The sequence below is a fragment of the Lethenteron reissneri genome, chromosome 23 (assembly GCF_015708825.2).
Source record: "Lethenteron reissneri isolate LAM-NWPU_2019-01 chromosome 23, ASM1570882v1, whole genome shotgun sequence".
Classification (NCBI taxonomy): Eukaryota; Metazoa; Chordata; class Hyperoartia; order Petromyzontiformes; family Petromyzontidae; genus Lethenteron; species Lethenteron reissneri.
The window spans coordinates 11,976,516-11,997,546 of NC_083801.1; the positions used below are offsets into that span (position 1 = coordinate 11,976,516).

At 41.6% G+C, this 21,031-nt stretch overlaps 1 protein-coding gene across 3 annotated transcripts in view; it reads right to left on the bottom strand.

Moving 5' to 3' along the window:
- CTNNAL1 (catenin alpha like 1) overlaps positions 1–18,782 on the bottom strand; it is a 97,288-nt gene extending 78,506 nt beyond the window's left edge. For 2 of the 3 annotated variants that reach the window (XM_061557203.1, XM_061557201.1), the window contains exons 1-2: positions 18,216–18,672; positions 17,372–17,585 (exon numbers count right to left, since the gene is read on the bottom strand). In XM_061557203.1, the coding sequence (XP_061413187.1) occupies positions 17,372–17,461 (90 nt within the window). In that variant the 5' untranslated portion in view covers positions 17,462–17,585; positions 18,216–18,672. The other variant, XM_061557202.1, reaches the window with a different exon arrangement.
- Positions 18,783–21,031: the final 2,249 nt, after the last annotated feature.

Here is a 21,031-nt window from a genome sequence, read left to right on the forward strand (position 1 = left end):
AGGGAAGAATAGAGTAGAAAAATACTACAGTATTACAAAAAGTGTTTTTTTTTTAATCCCAAAAAGGGCATTCTTCCAGATTACTGCATCAAATCTCGTAGACTTTAATCATGAGAGCTGCCACATCACATGTCTTGGCTGCATAGCTCATAGTTTTGGCTATTTAATAAGCCGGTGAATGTTGTGTCATGATGACACAGCCAGAGATAATTCTGACAGGAGTGGATTTTCTCAAACAAAAACAGCTTTACACACTACAGGCCACAGCTTTCACTGCATATGCTCATCTAAAGTGGTATGTTTAAGGGGATTTTGACACATTTACACCTAGACCCACATTCAAATTATTACAGAAATATGCACCCAAGTAGACACAGTTTGTTTGTGAGTCACACTTCTATTCATACCCAGCACAACATTTTTACATTCTCCATGGCAGGTAATTTTCAGCTCTTGAAATATACAGCGACACACTATCCAAGGCTGTTTTTATGTGCTTTCCGAATTCATAACCTATAACATGAATGAATGATATTCCCAACTGCTGAGAATGTATGCCAACAGATGTTTAGTTGGATACCAATTTTAACTTTTAGTTTATATATCATTCAACAAAGCTACATTATAATTAAAGAATGCATTCTCTAATCGAAGTCACTGCCCAGCCTACGTGTTAAACTCATCCCTCATATTCTCTTTTATCGCCTCCTTGGCACATTTCCTCCCTCCCTTGCAATTTCACCCACTGATGTTCCTGCTCACGATACATCCTGCAAGAATCCTCTCATAATTTCCTCATAGTACTTGTGATGTCACACAATTTTCCTTGATCATTACCCCATGTACTATTTTACATATGAATACACGCATTAACATATCCACATAAATTCACTTCAATGCAGACAGTAATGTAATAAAGCAGTGAACACAACCTTGACCTTCCTGAAAAGAAGCTTTTGGAGATTTACAAAAAAAGCACTATGCAAAGAAAATACAGTAATCGACGTAATGTTATTTTGTAAGCACATCGGGCGATGATTTTGTGATGTGTACCGATATCTATTTTGTGGTAGGGCACCCTGAGCCTGAATCATGTCCACTGAAACAAAAGTGCACATGGACGCGCCGGTAATGCTATCAAAGATGAATAAGAAAGAAACCCATGCGCAGCAAAATGTGAAAATACAGTACAATGTACTCTGTCACGCCGGCTACGATTTCCCTTGGGGTTTTAGGTGTGGCTTGTCGTCCATGCCAATAAGTCCACAAAGCAGCCCAGCGACTGTGCTCCCTCCTCCATGCACTCCCACCCCCCTCCTTGTCTTCCCATACTGCACCCATGCATCCTCCCACGCAGAAGCCCAACCCCATGTCTAACTTGTCACACACTGCAAAGTGGTAACTTGCCCGAGCAAGTCACCCCGGAAACACAACAGACAACAGGACATGTACAAATGGCATTGTTAATCAGTTTAAGATAAACCCTTGCCTTGAATGCGTGTCTGCCAAGCGACAGCCTATACTGTAAAAGGTTCAGCCTGGCAATTGATTGCTCACCAGAGCTGGCAGAAGGGCCTCCACTAAGAGTGTTAGGGAGTGCTCGTCGAGGGTATCTGGCCTATCCTTCCACTCAGGCCATGCGTCTTGAATAAGGTGCAATTAGTCACACTTTACACACACCACGTGTGACCTGCTGATTGACTAATTGTGGTGTACCATGTAAACTGCAAGTCCAGTGTGCTAAGCATTACACCATGGTGGCATCAGCCAATACTCTAACAAAGAGATAATCGGTGTTTTTTTCACAATGGATTTTTTTTTATAAGATGGTGGATTTGGCTTGTGCAGACTTTATGTCAGTTTTTAGTTATGGTGGCTTTCTGTTTTTAATATTTTTATGCTGAGGATTTCAGTTCCAATGCAGATTTTTTTTTTACATGATTCCAGAATAAGCACAGTTCTCAAAATGTGTGACCTGGCAAAGTGTCATTTCAGCTACCGCTTTAATTTCTTACTTTTATTCATTTGCAGAGCAGAATTTCTTCCATGGTTAATATCACTTTCATTACGAAAGAGAAAATCAATTTCCATGAATGTAAGCGGCAATATTTAATTGTTCCGAGATGTAATTTAGGTCAATACGAGATGTCATTTTGGTCCATACGCAAATGTACTGCCCAACCTCAAAAGGCTACACACGATGCATTACAATAAGATTGAACTTGGCTTCGTGGGATCACTTTGGAAATGGCATACACATTTAAGCATGTCTCACCCTTCCACCCCCACCACATTAACCCTCCAACCTCATTCATCTCTGCTATAGAGTATGACGGTTTACTGAATCATATATGATATGATATGGAATGGTTTACCAATGTGTTTAAGGATGAACGTTTTTAATCAGTGTATGTCACCTGCTTTGACATAGATCCCAATTATTGGCATTGGCAAATTAAATGGAATAAAATTCCACAAAATAAACACGGAGGGATGCATGTTTGTATTTACATTAAGATGCGGTAAGAGGGACACCGGACACGGGTATTTGAAAACATACGCAATTTACTGACATAATTCAAACTGTTAAGAACAACACTTTCAAGTGTGCTTAGGCATGACACGTCATTCGAAGGATGTTGGCAGATAGTCGAGATTAACGATAGAACGTAGCCAAAGGAGAGAATCACGAGAGGACCGCTGAGAGCGAGCAGTGAATCAGCTCGTGTGTAGGAGTTAGAAGTGGTTCTTAACCTTTTTGGAGGTACCGAACCCCACCAGTTTCATATGCGCATTCACCGAACCCTTATTAATTGGAAAAAGTCGTCGTCTAAATAATTAAATAAATAGACAGACACTTAAATAATACTAATAAAATAATAATAAACTAAAATAATAATAAAAATTAAATAGATGTTACATCACAACACGTCGACGCTTGGAGAGGCCCTCATCCAGCAGTGGATAGCTCATGACTAATGATGATAATGAAACGAAAATGGACAATGTATTACAATGAAATATCTAAAGGTACATTAAATAATTTTGCATAATCCTGTAAAACAACTAAGAAAGTATTGTAGCTAGGTTAATCAGTGGTGCTAATTAAACCCGATACAGGGCCTGGTAGCTCCACGGTTTGACAGCCTCCACCCCTGCCATTTGATGATTTTTTAAATGAAGAAAAATCCCGGCAGCATGATCCATACCTTTGCTTTTGCCACGCGTGTTTCATTGAAGATTGCAGTTTCGAAAAACGATTCTCCCCATCCATAGCATGGTCTAGTATCAGCTTGTTTACATTTAATTAATGGAAATTGAGACAATGGGAAAGTGTTTTAAATCCCCCCATATGTTCACCCAGCGGTATAAATGGGTACACCATAGACAGTCGATAAGCAGGTTTTGTGTGGTGGGGTAAAGTGTGGGCACTCCCCCACCTAGCTCGCTTGGAAGAGTAGGCCAAAATACCTCGTACAGGGGCTCTCTAAAGCCCCCTTTAGTGGACGACGTTCCACTAGCAGTGGCATGAGAAAGACATTTCAGAGCTGCACCTACCGACATTTCTTTTGTGTCAAAAGAGTCTACAAAACATACGATTCTTCACACCACAGCGCCGTTGTTATAGGAGAGCCATTGCATGCCATCCCCATGGGAGCATGAGTATAACAATCATGCAATACAAAGTGGATTTATATTGAATATAATGCAAGGACATCTCAAGACGCTCTACAGAAACGGTAGGCATGTTTATTTTATAGAGACAGGCGGTCAGTCATAGGCAGAGATAAAATGGAAAGTCTTGAGCCTGGATTTGAACAGGGGTATGCAACCACCAGTGAATGTATACTTTGCCATATAACATGATGACATGGCACCATCCCTGGCCAGCCCAAATTGAGCACATGGCCAAATAGAGAACTAAACTTAAACACATTTAATATAATTCTTCAGTGAGCAAACAGCAAAAAAGAACTGCTGATTGAGATTAAAAGATTCTGATAAATAAGCACCCATGTAACATGGAGACATTCAGTTCTTGACAATGCAGAGAAAAAGGTCAGCTTTATCATTATAATAATTTACCATTAGTACTCTTGGTATCCTCGACATTTTTGTAGGGCAAGGCTATGAACAATGCGCTATGTTTCCACATATAATCTTAAGTTGCTTCGTAGTAGGGGGCGATGATTGCTATAAATATATACAAACTATTTGGGTCTTTCGGTAAAGCCACATAGATAAAAGACGATTGCTTGTGTTGCGATCGAAACGTCGTGATTTAGATTTTATATTATTTTTTCTATCTACGTGGCTTTACCGAAAGACCCAAAGAATATGAATTCCTGCAGTCACGACAGCTTTAAGTTATATATACAAATTTTATATTTTGGACCGTGACACCAGCACACAATGTTCTCCTATTTTCAAATGACGTCACTTGATCTTTAATGCCACTATGAATCAGTCTGTGTCTAGTTCATGTTCATTAAAAACAAAACAAAGATTCCCCCATATAGCCATGAACAGACTTTTGGGGAAAGCACTGTTAGCAAGCACTGATGAAGACCGGCATGGCACACAAGGCGGTGGGTGAACAACAACACGCCTGGCTGCCTTTGTCTCCCCAGTGTTGATGTGTTTACACACTGCACCAGGTACTCATTTGAGGCTGAGTCGACCTTGTTGGGGAGACCCGGGACCGGTTTAGATAATCATCACTGGTGTTGGCCATGAGTGGGAATCAAACTTGGGTCACTGTACTATTACTCCACTGGTTATTACACCTTCAAGAAGTCATACATATACAATATAGCAGTTCAACATTAACCCAACATATTTTCAGATATTCATGGTAAAGCACTCATATATCTATGACTTTTATAATGGCAAACCATTCATACATGTAGAGATATAAGCAGAACTCCATTCCGTGTCTCCACATATAACCACAAATATTATTTCGTCAAATCTTAATATTATCAAGCAGAATTTATTTTAGGAAGTTAATTGTAGTCCAGTTTTGGCTTTCTGTGTCTCATCAGCTCGTTAACCTAATGCTGCTGGATTACCATATGTTATTGACAAAAAGACTCCATATAAACGATGGGACCCTGTTCATACTTCACTCCCCCCCCGTGTCCCACACTCAGCTTCCCACTTCTAGCCCCGACCACTTCCCCCCCAGCCTCACGTCCTCTTCCCCTTGCGTTCACGCAGCCCCCTTCCCCTACCCCCCCCCCTCTCTCTCCCCCCTTGCTCCTCCCCCCCTTTCTTACATATATAACCTCTTGCCACGGCAGCTCTCTCGCCTACTTCAGCATTTTTTCTTGCTGTGGTTGTTCCACCTGATGAAGATTGCTTGTGTTGCGATCGAAACGTCGTGATTTGTTTTATTTTATTTCTCCCTACGTGACTTTACCGAAAGAACCAAGAAGATGAATTATTTTGTATTCGTTTAAACCGTTTCGACTCGGTATTTTTCGCACTCCGCTATGAGCCCGGTAATCTGAGTTTCATTCCCGACCGAGTGAGAAGTGAACATCTCCTGGGCCCCCTCCTTCACCAGTCCCGCAGCGTGTGCGTGACGAAGCAAAGCCAAACACGGGCCCATCGCATCTGGCATCAGCGTGGCAGAGACCTTCATCTGGCAGTGGTTTGGCAAAAAGGCTGTAAGTTTAGTATTTTTGGTGTTGTAGTAGGTTTTTACCCTTTTAAACTGGTACAAAACTGACACCTTTATACAAGGCATCATGTTTGCAATAACCACAACACAAGTAGTCAAAAATGAAAACAAAAAGAAGCAACTCTGATAATGATAATAATATGCACTGTCCTTGAAGTTGATTGGCCCACACCCGAGACGGCTTTCTTTAGAGCCTAGTCCCCATTGGTGTTGGACCAGATGACACCAGAAGGCATACAACTCAAACACAGTGCAATATCAGAGTATTGAGAGCTCGGGGTAAGTATTTACACTATGAGATCTCTTTTACCAGTGGCAAAATATAGTAGTAGGTTTTTACCCTTTTAAACTGGTACAAAACTGACACCTTTATACAAGGCATCATGTTTGCAATAACCACAACACAAGTAGTTATTATTGGTGTTGTTGTTACCACTGGACATACACAATTCGGCGACGTCATTTCACGAATAGAATAAAGCAGCATTTGAAGCAAACATTTGTCTTTTATCATGGCAGAAGTGCTTTGAGACACACGGTAAACTCTGTACTCAATATTTATGAATGCTGTGAAAGGTGTTTCATTTTTTTTTTTAAATATTTACATAAAAACATGACAACTCAAATCTCTGGCACACTTGTGAACACCGAGTAAAAAATAGGCACAGTTGAGATGGTGGAGATGGCACAGTGAGTTTAAGTAATGCAGAAAAAACAAAGACCTGCAGCAAGTGCCTTTGCACAATCACCTACAAAAATTACGAGCGCAGATACTTGAAATTCCTTTGTAGATCTACAGTGACCTTAGAAGCAGTTGCTATGGTAACTCCACAGAATTTGGGAGATTCTCTCTCTCTTATCCACGTCAAGAGAAAGCTGGGTCTCTTTGTAAATTGCAAGTGACCGCTGTGGTATCGTTAAATGAATATTGTACTTAACTTCAAAGTGTTTGTATAAATAGTATTGCACTTTAATGTTTCGTGCCTCTGGCTTGTGTTAGCAACTCACTGCCCAATAGTTTGCTCTCTGAACAAATTCGACTCATTATTATGTTTACAGCACTTTTAAGTGAATGTTTCCATTAATAGCAAAAAAAATAAACATTTTTAAGTCCACATACACTGCTCCTAAACAGCAAAATGTTTATTTGCGTATTTATCTGATTACTTTGAAATCCAGGATGATTAGCCACTCCGTGCCCCTGCAAGATAGTTAAGGCCACATGAATGCTGGCTGACCAGTCAACATAATAGCTGCAATTAATTCTGAATAGATCCGTGTGCATGAATGCTTCACAGCACAAACACAACTCTGCTTAGCTTGTTGTCAAATTGGACTTCATTGCAGCCATGAACTACCTGGTTAACACGTCAAAGTCAATTTACATCTGTACGTGCAGCACAAACTTTTAATTATAACAAACATTTTTACAACAAAACATTGTCCCATCAATTTAAGATCACTACACAGAGGCTCAACTGCATTCTAAAATGATAAACATTATAAAATACTGAGAATCGGTTTTCCCCTTTTTTCTGGCAACAAAACAGGTGTTGAGATGTTAAAACACCAAACTGAAACCTCATATTTTGGTACTGGCAAAGGAGGTCCCGTGATGTAGTTGCTCTACCCGAGTTCTCATTACTCTGAGAGTGTGTTGTCGTTGTGCTGAACGCCTTTTGGCGTCCTCTCGTCAAACACCGTTTTGAGACTAGGCTCAAAAGAAAGCTGTCTCTGGTGTGGACCAATCAGTTTCAAAGACTGCATATATTATCAGAGTATGTTTTTTGTTTGCATTCTGACCACAAGTATTGTGGTTAATGCAGACATGATTCCATCTAAAAGGTTTCAGTTTGGTGTTTTAACATCTCAACAACCTGTTTTGTTGCCAGAAAAAAGGGGAAAACCTATTCTCATATTTTGGTATTGACAAACGAGGTCCCATGATATAATAAAGTACTGCACTCTTTTTTTTAAACAACATTAAGCATTTCCCCTCAGAATTTAATAGACTTGTTGCAGAATAGAGAGTTTATTGAAGACTTGTTATGGCATATAGAGTTTATTGGAGACTTGTTGTGGAATATCGAGTTAATTGGAGACAAAGTGGTGTTGTCTCACACACACTGCTTCATTGTTAACTTTACGTAAGACTCCATGTCTACAACAGTTGTAGTAGCTGTTTTGAGATAAGTCTCATAACAAGAAGATTCACTTAATTAATCAGATATTAATCAGCACAGCGGAATGCCCCATGTCACACATAACCATCTGATAACCATTCATAATCTTTCCATTGGGGACAATCAGTATACAGAATATCTATGTGCCTGAAGAAGAATATTCGGGAATTACACTAAGGAATATAAAGAGAAGTATATGGATTAGGAGAGAGAAAAACGAAAATTGGAGACATGGAAAGAAGATTAGGAGCAGGTAGGATGCATAAATATAAGAGATGTTGGCTGGTGGACAAGACTGATCAAGACTGATGGCAGAAAGGCAGCTAAAGGAGAGAATATGCCCAAGAGGATAACCGCCATGTGTAAGAGTGAGATGGATTATAGTATCGCAAAACTGTGAGGGATGGCCGACAACATTGAGAGGCCTTCGTTCAGTTGTGGATATACAATGGTTGATGCTTGTTGATGATGATAATGATGAATAACAAATGGGTAAAAACCGCAAGAACAATGTTGAAGAAAATTGGAGAGATGAAAATGCCAAAGAAAACGAAGGGCTCCCTAAACCATCAACATAATGAGGAAATAAATTGGGAAGCATCCAACACAAAAACGACTGAAGACGCCATAAAAAGGAACAGGAGCATGTAAGCAGAAAAAAATGAAGTTGAGGATTGATAAATTGTAAATCATAGCCCTTTCAGGGCCACATGAAACTAGAATGCATGATAGTGGCAATCATAAAACTCATGGAGGAATTCTATACAAGCCTTTGTGGAAAAAGCAAATCACTATCTCAGGAAACAAAACAAATTTACGATTAGGAAATTGTTCCATATGTCACACGTGAAGAGATGACCACTGCTCATCATCGTATGTAAAAAGAAAAAAATGCTGGACCACGTGGAATATCATAAAATAAGCGGAACAAGTTGCTGGATATCAACACATTCCTGTGGAGGGAGCTGGTAGGAACGTTGGGTTGCTCGGTCAATGGCCAGGATCAACGGCGGCGTGGCGTATTCCGCAAATATGCCCGACTGTGAGGGCGGGCACAAGCCGGGGTGAGTAGGTTAAACGTTGAGTTTTATAAGGGCGACACGGGGTGACCAGCCCCTCCCCACCCAGCCCCTCCCCACCCTCCCCACCCAGCCCCTCTCCACCCTCCCCTCCCCACCCAGCCCCTCCCTGCACGACGGACGGACACAATAATCCCCTGTGGGCTGGTGGAACCAGTGGGTTCCTACCAGTATAACAAATATTTAGACTTATTTAGCAAACTTTGCACGTAAATTAAATACCTCAATCGTTGAATGATGACTCAATTGTTGTTTTGTTAAAAATGTATGACATTTATTTGAAGAATTGTTGACTAAATAGCCTCTTATCCCACGGACTGTATATGGAATATTCACAGGGATAGTAAGTAACAGAATAATGTTCAATTCAGAGGTGAAGCAAGTACAAAAACAAGCTTGTTTTATAAAAGGGTCTTGTGCCATTAACCACATATATACTATCAATTGGATTCTATGAAACATATGCATATCAAATACTATTCTTTTGTTTTTGTAGACTATGAAAAAGCTTTTGATGGAATGGAGCTCTCACGAGTCTAAATAAGAATATATATAAATTATGAAAACCGTTTATAAAGGTGGATCAACTGTCTTGTGGTTACTTGAAAGTATAAACACAACTCAAATGAGGAATCAAGCAAGGGGATATGCTCTCACAAGACTATTCACAGCAACACTATAATCTTATTTTCTGAAAAGTGGATTTGGGAAATAAATGCATTAACATAAAAAACAACACATGTATGTATATGTAGGAAAATTAATGAGGGTGAACTAGGATCAAAATTAAATAAAGGTAACAAAAGCAGGTTTCAGTGCACATTTAAAATTAAGCTTATCAGAATCAGAATATGTATTTATATTGGAGGAATCCAATAAGCTATGAAGCTAATTTTTCACATGTCCAGTAAAGGCGGGTAAAAACGTTACAACAACAAACAGTACAAAAACATGATAGTCTTGCAGAGTACAAGAAATGTAAACAAATCACCCAAACACATACAAATACTAAACCATCCCCATCCTGCCAGGCAAAGCCCACTGAGGTCTTGACTTATTTTTCAGAAACGACCTGGCTTGGTCATTAAAAGTAACATATCAATATGCCTTTGTATGCTATTAAACATACTGAAGAAAGGAGATCACAGTCACTGCATACTGTAGTATCTAAATTACAAATAGGTCAGAAACATGGACTCTGACAAGTAGCATGGAACAAGGCTGAAAAAAACACAAATACTGTATGCATGGAGAGATGCAAGCTGGGAATAATACTGAGAGACAGAATGAGAAATGCATGGATCAAAGCATAAATGCTAATTAGAGACAACTTGTTGAAATAAGAAAAGTGTACTTGGGCAGGACACATCACTGAAAGCCAATAGTTGAGTCTTGTGATGGATGGCAACCAAAGGAGGGAATAGGCCTTACTTAAAGGATGTCCACCAAGGAGATTAAGTAATCTTATGAGATCAGCTCAGAGAGAAGCAAGATGGGTCATGGCACCACAGTAGCTGGTGATGATTAATCACTCACATGCACAACCCAACCACTGGTGTTCTGAAAACACAACTTACATTATTCTGCATTTTTAACGGCACGTTATACAATTGAGAGTCCATTATCAAATCACACATGTTGGGCATTGTAAGTAGTGTCTGCTTCACCAGCATAACATCCAGCGTGTCCATTTATGGACTGGCACTATTTACAACAAAAACAATCCGGCTATTTAATTTTGAAGTCACATGGGATGCAGGGAACAGCTGAAGTGGTGCAGTGCGCCGATGAACTGTAATGTTGACAATCGATAATACATTTTCTCCCGACAAATGTTGTTTCACGCACCCAGTGGTCGACATTCCAGTCAAGCCTTGTGAATGTTGGCCACATGCCTAGTGGTTCCCGGTTTCTCCCAGGCAAGGCAAATACCACCACTACCAAACTCTGCAGAAGAAAAATGAAAGCTTGTATGTAGCCAACGCAGCAGGACACCGCATACCTTGGCAGTCAGAGATCCACAGCAAGCACGAATATTTCTCGGCTTCTGGTTTTCAGCTCAAGATGTCAAACACACTTCCCGGTGGCCTATGAAAATCAGGCTTCACTATTTATATGGACTTATACATTGCTGCAAGTATTTATACATTGCTGCAAGTATATAAAAGGCAAAAACATTAATAAATCTGTTTTTTTTTGTTTGACTGCAAAGGGTCTTTGAAGTAATGGGTGTTTTTTATGGGCTCCCACGAAAGAGAAAACTTCAATTCTTTTCTTATGCTTTTGGCTGATGCACAGAATACCTCATTAGTATTCTGTGCATCAGCCCTTTTCTAAACGTCAGTTTTTAAATCCATTCACGAGCTGGAATTTAAAGTGTCCAGCAGCAGTCCCCAAGCACATTGGCAGGGGTTATGTAGGATTAGCCACTGCAATGGCATTCCAGCACCTACGAGCCACCCTTCCCAATTTGATAGGATGAGTAGGAAGAGGGTGTATTTACCTCGGCCTGTGGCACCAGAATGATATCGCTAAGATAAAATCCTCGTGGATGTGGTTGACACAGATAGCTAACACCACTGCTCTAAGTCCCATTTTACTTTCTGCTCATACAATCCTTAACCATTCCCCGACAAGTTACCAATAACAAAAACGTCAAATGTAGCTATATGCAGCTGCTAAATATTTCACAAAGTATTATTCTAAACTAATTATATAAAAGTATGTTACGACAAAAAAAACAAGTACAAAACAAAGATTGTTCCATCTTTATAAAATACTTCTTTTGTGACAATCATCATACCTCAACGTTGCCGCAGAGAGCACACAGGAATTCAAGGTACTGTATTTGCCTGTTATACATATTCATACTCCACATGCTAATGCCAGAGGAATTTTAAATGCCAGCCCTGCAAAGATGCAGCGACACATAGCTTCCAGAGTCCATTCGATGATTAGTTTACGTTGACACAAATTCCTAATGAATACGCTTCCAGTTTTTATATCGTATATGGCCGCTGCATAAACCCGTACTGACCATTGTGGTGAAGTATAGTAAAACAACCCACATGGCCCACAAGCAACAATGACCGTCCCCAGTCCTCAGCAACCATGGATCCACCAGCCATGGTGTTGGCTGGGAAGGTGAAGGGACAGGGGGTAACTAAAAATGACTGGGTATCAACAGGCTTTCATCTGGATTAGAACATTGCTACATACAATCTGGCAAATCAAAAGTCAAGCTGAAAGCGTAAGGAGAGAACTCCACACATAATACCGGCGAGCTTTTCTATCATAGCGGAAAAGATGACAGTAATTACGGTCAGGGGGAATCTTAGTCTCTCTGGGAGTCAAGAATAAGGTTTTTTTTAAATGAAGTGTACTTCGAGTAAATTTGCCCAGCTAACACTGATGCTCTTGAGCCAGTTCACGTTACCCCCCCCCCACCCCCCAATAACAAGCCATGAAGGTGTAGATGAAATGTGTGAATGAAATTAACCAACGTCTAAATTAGGGAAAAATGCGCTTCATTATAATCGAAGATTCCAATGCAAAGGTAGGGAAAAGCAAATAATGAGAGGATAATTGGTAATTTTGGCATCAGAACACGAATGAGATAGAACATCTACTAGAGTTTACAGCTATCCAGGACATGCAAAGAATGGCTACCTTTAAAGAAAGAAGGCATCTATAAAATGGATGTGGAGGAGCATGAAAGGAATTTTTTTGAAAATAAACTGGCTTCTCATAGACAATCCATGTATCAGGGATGTCACAGCTTGGATGACTCCATCAATTTCCAATGAGTCAAATGCCTTTTTATAGTCTACAAAGGCTCAGCATTATAAACTTATATAAAAAGAAAGAGAAATCATCCATCTGGATTACGCAACGCTTTCCAATGTGCTTTTGTCTTCGGAAGTATTTCCTTTGCAACAATAACGGTGGCGATGAGACAACGGGACGTGGCTCTGCCCGGGAGGGCCCGCCTTGGCCCAAAGGGCTGGCTTGATGAAAGACAGAGGGAGGAGGAGGGGAGCATAGCAGGAAGTACGTTTTGAATATACATTTACTTCTGTCGGCACATTGGTATGTTGCTTTTCATTTTCAAGTTCAGCTTCCCAAAGGCACTCCAACCTGGTCTCATCTGCCTATTTACTTCATTATTTTGATTCCAGTCCACTTTTAACAGCTGTCCTAGATATGCATATTCTAATATATATGCCAATGGTGTCCCTCTGACAGATGTCTCCAATTGTTTAGTGAACTTGTACATCACCTTTGTTTTGATTATATTTATCCATAGCCCAACTTTTCAGCCCTCCCTCTCGATTAGGTTCATAAAAAATTTGCTGGACGCTATTATGACTGTGTCATCAGCAAATATAAGATTGTTAATGTTTTCTCCATGAACGTATATGCATTTGCTTCTCCAATCCAATTTGCAGAACACACCTTCTAATGCCGCTGTGATTAACTTTGACGAAAGCACGTCACCTTATTTAATATGTATTTGGTACTTCGTGTAATCTCAGTGCGGCTTTTATTATTCATAATTATTTGTATTTGAGGCCTTAGTTTGTGAGAGCTGTGAAACCCGCATACATTCTATTTTTTACTGAGTTAAATGTTTATTAGAAAACGTAAACATTACCAACATTACCATTTTTAAAATTGATTTTATTCAATTGTAGATACTGTATAGTGTTTCGTATATGCCTATTAAGAACAAAACTGCACCTCAATAAAGTTCTTTATGGGGCATCCTATTCGGAAATTAAATGGCAGGTAAATAACGCGTTTAATAAAAGGAGTTATGATCTGCGTTTGTAAGTTAAATAACCATAACATGGCAATCTATCAACCAGCGTGCATGCTGACTGCAATAGTTCATCATTAATTACAACGACACTATGGTAATTCCAAAGCTCATGTATTGTAATGAATGCCTTCAAGTTATAAATGCAATAAAGTAGTAAAATATTTAGCATTGTATAAAACAAAACATACTGCCGTGTTTAAGCTGTTAAAGCAATGCTACTCTGGATATGACAAATATCACCACCACCATCAACAACAACAAACTTAATGTTATGCAACAACTTCATAAACAGAAGACAAGATTGCAAAATGGCACTACTGTTTCTGGACACTGAACCGGTGGAAACCTTGTAAGTGAATTACGTTATTTGTTTTTCAACACACAAACACCACACAATGTATAGCCTGCTGTACCTGATGACAAAACCATTACATGAAATGTGTATTGAAGTGTGCAATAGCCAGTTTTCTTTTTTCCCAAAAAGACACTTTGTCTGCAAACTGCAGATGAGTGAAAACGTGCAGATGGAATTCCACGTGTTCAGTTTGCTACACGTGGCCACCCAATAAACCTGGAACGCTGACCAACTTTTGACTAACCATTACATTAAATGTGTCCAACGTTTAGCTAACGTTGGTCCAACGTTTCCAAACACATGCCCCCACGTTGCATGTTTACTGAGTGCACATACCATGTAAAGTATGCACACACATGGTTTCCCAAACAACGCATTCTGTCGACCACGTTGGTGATGCACGTACTCCTGTATACACATGTACACGTATTATGTAACAGCATACCGTAGTAGTTTACAACCGAGTGTCACTGTTTGATAAGGCTTACCCCCCCACCCCCACACCTTGTCGTTCACAGGGTTTGACCATACTTCACCACGCTGGTCAGTGCGTGGTACAGAGGGTTGGAACCCAGGACGGGTTCGGATTATCGCTCGCCACTGATGTTGGCAGTGGCTGGGAGTAGAACCAGGTGACAGGGGTGATAGATCTGTGCGTGCTCATCATTGTTTCCTACATGTAGATGTACAATCGTCGGCACAAGTGCATAAACATAACTTACTTAAAATGTTGATATCAGCGCCTTCTACAAGATTCTAGAAACTACACCGTTGAACTCCGCACACACCACACACACAACGGCACCTTTGTGTGCACGCAGGTGATAACCCCATGGGGGAGAGAGACAATGCCGTCGTTTGTGGCCATGTCAATTGCAAAGAGTACAGAGGGCACCAGGCTCAGGGTGCACGGTTTGTGGTGGCGACATCATTCGTGGAATGAGAAACAAGACGAAAGTAAATACACTACTTAAACACTGCCCCGCGCACAGCAGTCAACGCACACTCACTGTCAACGTGTAGCCTTAGCACACTGCTGTTGGGGTCGAGCACCTATAGAGATGCAATGGCATACAACACCTAATACACTCTGACACACACAGGTAACATGACGTGTGCAGTAGAGGAACACTGAAAATCAGAGAGACAATGCACTTACAATAAGACCACACCTGGAATGGCAGTTAATACATTTAAAATGTAACGCACACACCATGATGTGTAGAAGACAATCACTCGATCATCGCCACCTACTGGCAGGACAATTACCCCCGGGTCACGGAGTAAATGCGACTCATCCTGGGTTCTCACGTGCTTAAACTTAACTAAAGACAACACAAGTAACATAATATACAGTGTACAATTGCAATAAGGACAAATATATCGCAGTAGTAAAAGTGCACGACATCCACAGCTACACTCACGAGATGATGAGTAAAAACACAATGATACACACAGAGTGACATGTCACTCAAAATAACACACGGATTCGCTGTCAGATACACCTCCAACGACACGAAGATGCAGTTAGACTTACACACTGGGTGATAAATACACTCATGACACACATGGTGACAGATATACATTGATAATCACACACGCACACACAGGATGAGATGAATAGGAATAACGACACACACACACGGGACACAGTTGAACAAGCCGGAACACGGCTGGGTAGTAAATCATACAACTAAGACAAATATCTTTGTTGTATGAGTTACTGCAACAGCCAAGAACACACACACACAGTGACATGTACACTAACAATGACACACACACACAGTGACATGTACACTAACAACGATACACACACAGTGACATGTACACTTACAATTACACACACACAGTGACATGTACACTTACAATGACACACACAGTGACATGTACACTAACAATGTCACACACACACAGTGACATGTACACTAACAATGACACACACACAGTGACATGTACACTAACAATGACACACACACAGTGACATGTACACTAACAATGACACACACACAGTGACATGTACACTAACAATGTCACACATACACAGTGACATGTACACTAACAATGACACACACACAGTGACATGTACACTTACAATGACACACACACAGTGACATGTACACTAACAATGACACACACACAGTGACATGTACACTAACAATGACACACACACAGTGACATGTACACTAACAATGACACACACAGTGACATGTACACTAACAATGACTCACAGACACACAGTGACATGTACACTAACAATGACACACACACAGTGACATGCACACTAACAATGACACACACACAGTCACACACACAGTCACACACACACAGTCACACACAGTCACATACACACAGTCACACACAGTCACACACAGACAGTCACACACAGACAGTCACACACACAGTCACACACACAGCCACACACACACAGTCACACACAACAGTCACACACAACAGTCACACACACACAGTCACACACACACAGTCACACACGCAGTCACACAGTCACACACACACAGTTACACACAGTCACACACACACACACACAGTCACACACAACACAGCCACACACACACTCACACACAACAGTCACACACACAGTCACACACACACAGTCACACACACAGTCACACACAGTCACACACACTCACACACACACAGTCTCACACAAACACACAGTCACACACACACAGTCACACACGCACAGTCACACACACACACAGTCACACACACACTCACACAGTCACACACACACAGTCACACTCACACACAACAGTCACACACACAGTCACACACAACAGTCACACACACAGTCACACATAGTCACACACACACAGTCACACACACACAGTTACACACAGTCACACACACACAGTCACACACAACACAGCCACACACACACTCACACACAACAGTCACACACAACAGTCACACACACAGTCACACACACACAGTCACACACACACAGTCACACTCACACACAACAGTCACACACACAGTCACACACAACAGTCACACACACACAGTCACACACACGCACTGTAATGTCGACTGTAGAGGCAGAGTCTGACGGGGCTGTCTCTCTCTCCGTGTGTGTATCTCTCCGTGTGTATCTCTCTCTGTGTGTCTCTCTCTCTGTCTCTCTCTCTCTCTGTGTGTCTGTGTGTGTCTCTCTGTGTGTCTCTCTGTGTGTGTGTGTCTCTGTGTGTGTGTCTCCGTGTGTGTGTCTCTCCCCACCCCCCTCTGTACCTGCGCCACCAGCGGGACGAGCGTCTGTTCCACGGAACGCGTCTTAATCTCGAGTCCCAGGTCCCCGTTGTTGCTCGCCGCAGAAGCCATGATCGCTGCCCCTTCGGAGAGGACGCGGGAACTCTCCTCTCTCCTCCTCCTTCTCCTCCTCCTCCTTCTCCTCCTCCTCCTCTCTCCTCCCTCCTCCTCCTCCTCGCTCCCTCGCCTTGCAGTGCTGCCCGGCGCACGCACGACACACACCGACTCGGGGTTGGGGTCGCGCTGGGATGAGATCTGGGTGGTGGGTGGGTGGTGGTGGTGTGTGTGTGTGGTGGGGGGATGAGTTTGAGACAGGGTCGGGATGAGAATGCGATGGGTTCAGGATGATATTGGGGACGAGTCAGCCGGTGAGATGTGGGTGATGGTCGTGATGGGGGTGGCAGCGTCTTTGCGGTGGAGTGTATGGATCACGCATGTGGATGGGATGAGTTTTTTTTGGGATGGATCAGGATTGGGATGAATCAGGATTGAGATGTATTAGGAGGATCTGGTGTGATTGCACGCAGTGGGGGTTGTGATGAGATGGGGCTAAGATGGTGTAGGGTGGGTTTGGCATAGGTCAGGATGGATTTTGGGATGGAGTGGGATGGGTTAGGAAGGGTAATCCAGTGTGGCCACACGCACACACGACTCACGTACCCACGAGGTTGTGATGGGGATGGGACGGTATGGTGCGGGATGAGTTTAGGATGACTTACGATGGGATGCGATAAGGCTGAGAGTTAGGCTGAGATGGGATATCCAGCGTGGCCACACACACAATGATCCTCTCTCTCTCACACACACATACACACGACTCACGTACCTACGAGGTTGTGATGGGGATGTGACGAGACGCTGTGATGATGAGTTCAGGATGACTTGCGATAGAATGCGATAAGGCTGAGAGTTAGCCTGAGATGGAATACCCAGCGTGGCCACACGCACAATGATCCTCTCTCACACACACACACAACGACTCACGTACCCACGAGGTTGTGATGGGGATGTGACCAGACGCTCTGATGATGAGTTCAGGATGACTTGCGATAGAATGCGATAAGGCTGAGAGTTAGCCTGAGATGGAATATCCAGCGTGGCCACACACACAATGATCCTCTCTCACACGACTCACGTACCCACGAGGTTGTGATGGGGATGGGACGAGGCGCTGTGATGATGAGTTCAGGATGACTTGCGATAGAATGCGATAAGGCTGAGAGTTAGCCTGAGATGGAATACCCAGCGTGGCCACACACACACACACACTGACCCACTCACACTGACCCACTGGCTGGGGGTGCACAACGCGGCAGGGAGAGAGCGCAGGAGCCGGAGGAGGAGGAGGCGGAGGAGGCGGTGGACGGGGAGGGGGTGCTGAGTGCGCGTCTCTTGCAATTGGCCGCGCGCCGCTGTGCGGACAATGGACCGCGTGCGTCCGCACTTTGCGAATGCCACTTTTTTGCGTAGCCTGGTGGACGTGAAACGGCTTCGTCAGCCCACAGCGCGTTGTGTTGCTGCTGCTCCGCGTGGTGTGGTTATCATCGTCATCATCAGCACGCTGGACATTCCTCGGCTGCCCGGTTGAAAATGAGAAATGTTACACGCAGGATGATGATGTATTGGCGTTGTTTTACTCGTTGAGCCGTCTCGAGTACTGCGGGGCTAAAGAAGGTGTCGTGAAAGGCATGCAAGTTCTGTATTTTGAACACAGTTTTGGCTTAAGATGTTTGGGATTATGCCGTCCTCTCGCGGTTTAAGTTTAAACTGACTTTGAATCGTGGTGCTTCCCAACTTGTGTTTGGCTCCGTAAAACTCGTTTTTGCCGCCCTTGGTAATTCAAAGAGTTATTTATTCAAGGCACACAACAAGCACCGCAAACATTTAAGTCACCGTAACACCTAGACCCCTGTACATTTTCAACATCCATGTCAATTCAATCAGCAGCGACGTGAAGCATTCAGCTGTTTCACTTCACTGTAATTAATAATGTTTTATTCGTCCAAAGCAGCTTCCATCTCATCTTTCTGCATCTTGTTGACGTGGGTATTCTGTTAAAACTGATGTTCAACCGTGATAATATAACAGGTCATACTATCATTCATAAATCTTTTGCAGCCAAACAAGCCATAGTTTGGTGATACCAAAGTTAGTTGAATGGGTATTTTGCAGATCTATGCGGTAGGCAACTTTTCTAAATCATGTTACCACCGTGGAACATTTCCAAGGTATTTCTCCAAAACGTAAAGATGTGCTGCTTCACTACAGTACAGTACTGGCATATGCAGACATGAATGGTACTGAGTAGATTTGCGTTTAAAACATGATTGTCCCTTTCCCTCTCTCACACCCACCCTCCACCAAAGTAAAAATTACACGGATGCATTGTTTCATGTTTTCTCTATTGTATCCATTTATTGCTTATTAAATAACATGGGATTGTATGCAGAGGTTTGTCTAACCTCGACCAACAGCAAAGTCGATAGAAGAATAATTAAGTGAACACATTTACTTCTTACCAGCCTTGTTCTCCATCACTTGGCACCTATGAGTACATTCAACGAATTATTTACTCAAAGCTGTCAGTGGTTGCGTTTGTTCTAAAAAAAACGTAGAATATATTACAAAGCGACTATAAAAAATAATGATTTGACCACTACTGCAGCTTTTTGCAAAGGTAAGCTTAGTTATCACTTGCATATACTGTATCTTATACGATATGTTGCAGGTTTCACATCTGCAAATCAATCATTTGTGCTGAGAGATTACATATCAAAGATATATAATTCAAATTGTTGTTTATTTACTTTGATATGTCTTTACTTCAGACATTCCTGATATATTCACAGGACATGCTCGTCATTCGTGTATCAGTAGCAGTATAACCTGCAATGGGCACCCTTCCTAAATCTGAAAACATAAACCAAGCCGTAATGATTGATTTTCCCTCCTCAATTTCAGTTGCAGGCATTGTATAAATTTTGGGATTTGAGGTTTTTACTGACATACAGTAAAGTATATTTCATCTTTTGTTATAACATAGGGGCACGACCCACATTTTATCCAACTCATTCTGAAATGTATCATTCGTAAAATACGCTGTTGTAATGTAACCCTGTACAAATCCATATTCGACAACTTGTAATATATTTACGATGTAAATTATGACTTATGGCTTGTTTGTAAATTGTATTTTATTATTTAATTGCATGACCAGTTCTTACACTGCATAGACATCGAGTACTTAAAGGATGATAGATTGGATATAGCGCTTCTGCAATGTGGTAGTATTTAAAATCTATTACTCCAGGCTTTTGTATTTGACAAATTGTAATTCATTCATATAATCAAATGCTAAACATGGAAAATTGAATATAAAAGCCAATTTTATCAATGATTGGTCTATACGGTACTGTATTTCCTGAAGCCCCAACAAGCAAAAAAATGAATGCCCCAAAGCATGAGCAATCATTTTCCACAGTGCCCACCCTCTTGATAACCACATCAAAACGATTATCATATTTACCAAATTGGTGTAATTGAACCATTTTGCATGACCATGTGTGAAATGCATTATTAATGAAATTTAGCATTCAGATTATGGATATCCTTTAAACATGAAAAAAAATCTGAGCTATTTAT